At 34.7% G+C, this 6,147-nt stretch overlaps 1 protein-coding gene across 1 annotated transcript; it reads left to right on the plus strand.

Annotated features, from left to right (window-relative positions):
* The first annotated feature begins 2,086 nt into the window (after positions 1-2,086).
* On the plus strand, positions 2,087-3,237 carry LOC128652265 (tigger transposable element-derived protein 1-like). The gene is made up of 2 exons (XM_053705203.1): positions 2,087-2,735; positions 2,807-3,237. Exons 1-2 carry the CDS (start codon positions 2,087-2,089, stop codon positions 3,235-3,237), a joined length of 1,080 nt encoding a protein of 359 aa, XP_053561178.1.
* The last annotated feature ends 2,910 nt before the right edge of the window (positions 3,238-6,147 follow it).

Genomic DNA, 6,147 nt, shown 5'->3' on the forward strand with positions numbered 1-6,147 from the left:
TATATATATATATATAAGAAAGAAAAAAGAAACAAACTTGCACTCGCTGGTCTATTTAGTGAAATAATTTACTGCAAAATAGTGACGTTTCAAGGACAAAAATCCCCTTCCTCAGACAATGTGTTTAACAAACAATAGTGACTTTATACACTGTGTAGACCCACACAGTGTATAAAGTCACTATTGTTTGTTAAACACATTGTCTGAGGAAGGGAATTTTTGTCCTCGAAACGTCACTATTTTGCAGTAAATTATTTCACTAAAAAAGACCAGCGAGTGCAAGTTTGTTTCTTTTTTCTATATTGATTTTCACTAGCACCCTGGCAGTTGTTACTAAGTGAGAGTGCACATCTTTGCTACTGATCAACATATAATATAGGTAATACTTCAATATTATATATAATGCTTAGACCATTGCTAAATGCAAATCCATTTTGTCAAGATTCTGAAGCTAGACTCAGAAATCAACCCCCCCCCCCTCTTTCTGGCCAAATACACATCCCAAAACTACAAAAAGAAAATTTGTTACCCAACTAGAAAGTAGAAGCTTCAAAAGATTATTTACCTCATCACTTAATGAGATTAGATATTTTAAAATGAGATAACCTGTTACCTAGATCACAGGAACCCCTATGGACAGCAGACGCAAGTCTGGACTCATGTTTGAAGCTCAGGACTTTAAGGAAAGCAATTTACACTATGTATGTATAAACAAAACACTGTAATTCTTCAAATAACTATTGAATACACAATCCTTGTCTGGAAGGGCGATGGCTCAGATACCAGCATATGGGAGGCTAAGTCTCATATGAAATGACTTGTGTTTAAGTTCATATAATTAAATTACTAAGATTGTATTTAAAATATATATATATATATATATATATATATATATATATATATATATATATATATATATATATGTATATATATATATATATATATATTGGTCCGAGAGATATACCTTTATGCCTGATTTACTATATTAGATAAGTGTCTGCTGTATTGAGTGGGTAGCTGTAGTGGTGAATTTAAAATGTTTGACTGTGTCAGAATAAAACTACATTGATTTTTCTTTGTTTCAGGAATCTGGTGTGAAAATGAGGTTTTGAAATAAATACATATTCAATAAGTTATCCTATTAATATAGTCATGAATGTGGGTCCATATTTTAAACATTGTTGAGACATGTGAAATGGTGAAGTGAAATATCTGTATTGAGTGATCAATAATTAGAATGCTCCTATATATCTGTCATGATTTAATGCCAACAGAATTCTAAGTGCAGGTACGTATGGAATATGGAAATTACTGGAAAATGTGGCGATATAACAGCAGAATATTAAATATTATTAAACTTCCTAAATACTAATTATAGACATACCCCGCTTTATGGACCTTCACTTTACGGACACTCTCGAGTACGTACGTAGCTATTACGGACCCTCTCCTTATGGACACTCGCAAGAACGGACAAAACCCGCCCCTGCGCACATGAAACAGTTAGTCTCTATGGTTGAGAAGAGGTTGCTGCGCGCCAGGAAGATGTTGCTGCGCACCAGGCAGAGGTGGGGTTTCCGCTCACTGCGTAGAAGCTGCGCACTTTGCACGTAAAAAAGTGAAGTTAAAAAGTGAATCGTGTATAGAAGATTCCTGCACCCAAATTGCTATTTTATTCTTGCTATAATACTGCACTGTACCACTACTGTACATAGAACTTTGGGGAACATATACTGTATACTGTACAGTACTGATTGTAACACGCTTGGCACACACTGTGTATAGAAGATTTTTGCACCCAAATTGCTATTTTATTCCTGCCATAATACTGCACTGAAACCACTACTGTACATAGAACTTTGGGGAACATATACTGTATACAGTACTGATTGTAACACGCTTGGCACACACTGTGTATAGAAGATTAATGCACCCAAATTGCTATTTTATTCCTGCCATAATACTGCACTGTACCACTACTTGTACATAGAACTTTGGGGAACATATACTGTATACAGTACACGTACAATACTGATTGTAACACGCTTGGCACACAGTACAAATGTACCTTTACCTAGAGCTGATAATGGCAGATAAAAAGAAATGCCGTAAATCTATTACCTTGGATATGAAGCTTAAAATTATTAGATTGTATGATGAAGGTGTAATTCAAGCTGAAATAGGCCGAAAACTAGGCTTCACTAGGACCACAATTAACACAGTCATGAAGAACAGAGAAAAAATTGTTGCAGACGTTAAAAGTGCTACACCTGTTAACACCACAACAATTCGAAAAAGGGATAGCATTGTTGCAGACATGGAGAGACTAATACTTTGGATAGAAAATCAGACAACACGCCATGTTCCTGTAAACCAGGCAATTATACAAAGTAAAGCCTTAAGCTTATTCAATGACCTGAAGGCTAACAAAGGTGAAGCAGCAAAGAATGCTGAATTTGTTGCAAGCCGTGGATGGTTTGATAGGTTTAAGAAGAGGTCTAATCTACATAACATCAAAGTACAAGGAGAGGCAGCTGCTGCAGATACTGAGGCTGCAGAAAGCTATCCAAGTGAATTTGCAAAAATTATTGAAGATGGAGGCTACTCCATGGATCAAATTTTTTATGTGGATGAGACTGGTCTATTCTGGAAGAAGATGCCTGCAAGAACCTTCATTGCAAGACAGGAAAAATCAATGCCAGGCTACAAGAAAGCTAAAGATAGAATAACCCTTTGTTAGGTGGCAATGCTTCTGGTACCTTAAAGCTAAAGCCTTTGTTTATTTACTGTTTTCAAAATCCAAGAGCTTTGAAGAACTACGTTAAAACTAGACTTCCAGTGCATTGGAGGGCAAATAAAAAATCATGGGTAACTGCAGACCTTTTTGAGGATTGGTTTGACACCTGCTTTGTTCTAGAGGTGAAAGCTTATTGCAAGGACAATAATATCCCTTTCAAGATTTTGCTGCTTGTTGATAATGCTCCTGGACACCCTCAAACGCTAGATGAGCTCAACCCTAACATTAGAGTGGAATTCCTACCACCAAATACCACCTCATTACTGCAGCCCATGGATCAATGTGTCATAGCTGCCTTCAAGTTAAACTACTTAAAAAGAACATTCAGTAAGTGTATTGCAGCAATAGACAAAGAAGAAGGTGCAGGGCAAGAAGTCCTATCGAAATTCTGGAAAAGCTACAACATCTTGGATTGCATTAAAACTGTAAGAGATGTTTGAAATGACATAAAGGATACCACAATGAAAAGGGCCTGGAAAAAAATATGCCCACAGTTAGCTGATGATTCTGAAGGTGTTGATGATTCTGTAGCTAATGTTACTGAAAATATTGTAGAGATGGCAAGGCAGTTAGAGCTGGAAGTAGAGCTTGAAGATGTTGCTGAACTGAGCCCCTCAGCAATGAAGATCTTCTAGAACTTGAAGAGGAGAGAGAAGAAGAAGAAGATGTGCAAAATGGGGTTGAGACCATTGAACAGCCTGAAGGCTTAACTTCAAAAATTCTCTTTCAAGCTTTCCGTCATCTTGATAACGCCATGGCTCTTTTTGAAAAGCATGATAGGGACTTTGAAAGAAGCTTCACAGTCAAGGGTAACATTTCAGGGGCTTATTCATGTTACAAAGAAATCTAAAGAGAAAAGAAGAGAGCTACACTTCAAACCTCCATAAAGACTTACTTTTCTAAAAGTCCATCAGAACGCAGATCATCATCATCGACAGACAGTCATATGGATACCAGATCATCAACTGACAGTCCATTTCCAGCTCTGGCATCACCACCTAGTCCTGCTCCTTCTCTTATTGCTACTTGTAGTACACCCAATTCGCCAGCAAGAAAGCGTCTCGCCTTTGAAGAGTTGACTTGTGAAACAGAAGATACCAGTATGACTTCATACTTACTAGAATAAATGCTCATAGCTGATCCTAAGCTTAGAAAATGTGTTTATTTTGCAATACTGTACTGTACAGTAAAAATGTTCTCTTGCCCTAAGCTGATCCTAAGCTTACAAAATGTTGTGTTTATTTTGCAATACAGTACAGTACTGTACAGTAAATATGTTCTCTTGCCCTAAGCTGATCCTAAGCTTACAAAATGTTGTCTTTATTTTGCAATACAGTACAGTAAATATGTTCTCTTACCCTAAGCTGATCCTAAGCTTAGAAAATGTGTTTATTTTGCAAAACTGTACAGTACAGTAATTATGTTCTCTTGTCCTAAGCTGATCCTAAGCTTAGAAAATTTTGTCTTTATTTTGCAATACAGTACAGTAAATACTGTATGTTCTGTTGCCATAAGCTGATCCTAAGCTTAGAAAAAAATGTGTTTATTTTGCAATAAATATTTTCTTTTGGCCTAACCTTATAGTATTGTGTTTATGCCTATAAATGACTATTATAATGCAGTACAAGCATTGAGAAGTGAAAAAAAAGTATTGCTTCACTTTAAGTACATTTTCGTTTTACATACATGCTCTGGTCCCATTGTGTACGTAAATGTGGGGTATGCCTGTATTAACATGGTACTAGAATTATTAAAATCCCTTTAAGTACCCTAATTGAAATATGGTGTACACTAAATATGGAATATACTGTATTTATATTAAAATGGAATGATGCTTAAATATAATTATATGATTTATTACAGCAGACTGCTACAGATGATATTATGATATAGAATAATGGGAGATATATATCATGTGTAAATATGTATTCTAAATGTACCCACTTAAATAATACATGCTCAGTTAGATTGGATGGGCCATGTATTGAACATATAGTTTATTAAAGCTAGGAAATTATGAGTGAATTAAATAGATATTTTATAAATATAGATATATCCCTAAATTGAGAAACAGAATATTTAAAAAATGTGTCTCATTCCCATTCCTGTTGTTGTTCCCCCAATGAGCTAAAACCAGTACTACAGCCAAAAGGTTTGGCTGTTAAGAGAGCTACATTTCCCAGTAACCTATGAGAGGTGAGCTGCGGCTCAAAGGGCGTATCCAGATTCTATATGGAATGATTAGAGAATGAAGGAGTGGCTTATCACTGATATAAGATACCACTATGCAAGAAAGGTGACTCACTTTGTAAAACAGAGATACACACGTTTGGGGCCTACTTTTCTTTGAATCCTGGCTGGAATACTGCCTTTGGACAAGAGAGATACTCCTGTAACCTGTACCCTTGCAATATAGTGATACCTTTGCGTATGACCATAAGAATTATCTTGAAAAGGTGAACTCTCATAATGGTTACTGGTAATGTATTATGTGGTTTGATGTTTTTATATTTTAATGTTTTAAAGCAGAGACATTCTTGATAGCCATAGTTTAATTGAAGCTGGTATTTAAAGAGGTACTTTATAGTTGCAACGCTAGTATTAAATAGACCAGTGTATTTCATATATTAAATATACTAGCACTAGGCAATTATTATTGAGAAAAGAGTCAGGCATTAACATTTATTAATTTGTTGGAGCTACTGTGATAACGTTTAAAAAATTATTTATTATTTGGGTTAAATCTCTGGTTGCTGTTAATTAAGCATTGTAAGTTGTTAATCCATATTTTGGCATTGGACTAGTGTTGCTGGCTAATTAGTAATTACAAATTGTCTTGTATGTTTAATGATAATATCTGATGTTTAATTCATTTTCAGTTAAAGTTAATGTATATAAATATTTCTTCCATTTACAGTACAATATCTATTGAATAGTAATTAATCTAAATATCTCTATGGCCTGCTTAATATTTCAAAGTTGTGTTGATCAATTAACTGTTCAGAATATAGGAATACATGAGTATTATACATTGAGATTAAATATTAATTTTTAATAATAATTTTGTTACCAAATTTATAGATATCTCAATAGTGTTTATTGTGGGGTACCCTACAGAGATTTAGCATCTTACTGAAGTGTATTGACACAATTCTGCTATATTAATTGGAGATATCGCTGACAATAATTTTATACTGCTATTAATGATTAATATTCATAATTACAATACATAACACGTTGGTGGAAATTGCTGCTGATAAATACAACAATATTACTAGAGGACACTCCTGAGACGTATCAACATTTGATTTCTAATGTTTGTTAAAGCACCAGTTACATTTTGGTGCTAT

Source organism: Bombina bombina, chromosome 3 (assembly GCF_027579735.1).
Source record: "Bombina bombina isolate aBomBom1 chromosome 3, aBomBom1.pri, whole genome shotgun sequence".
In the NCBI taxonomy this organism is placed as follows: domain Eukaryota; kingdom Metazoa; phylum Chordata; class Amphibia; order Anura; family Bombinatoridae; genus Bombina; species Bombina bombina.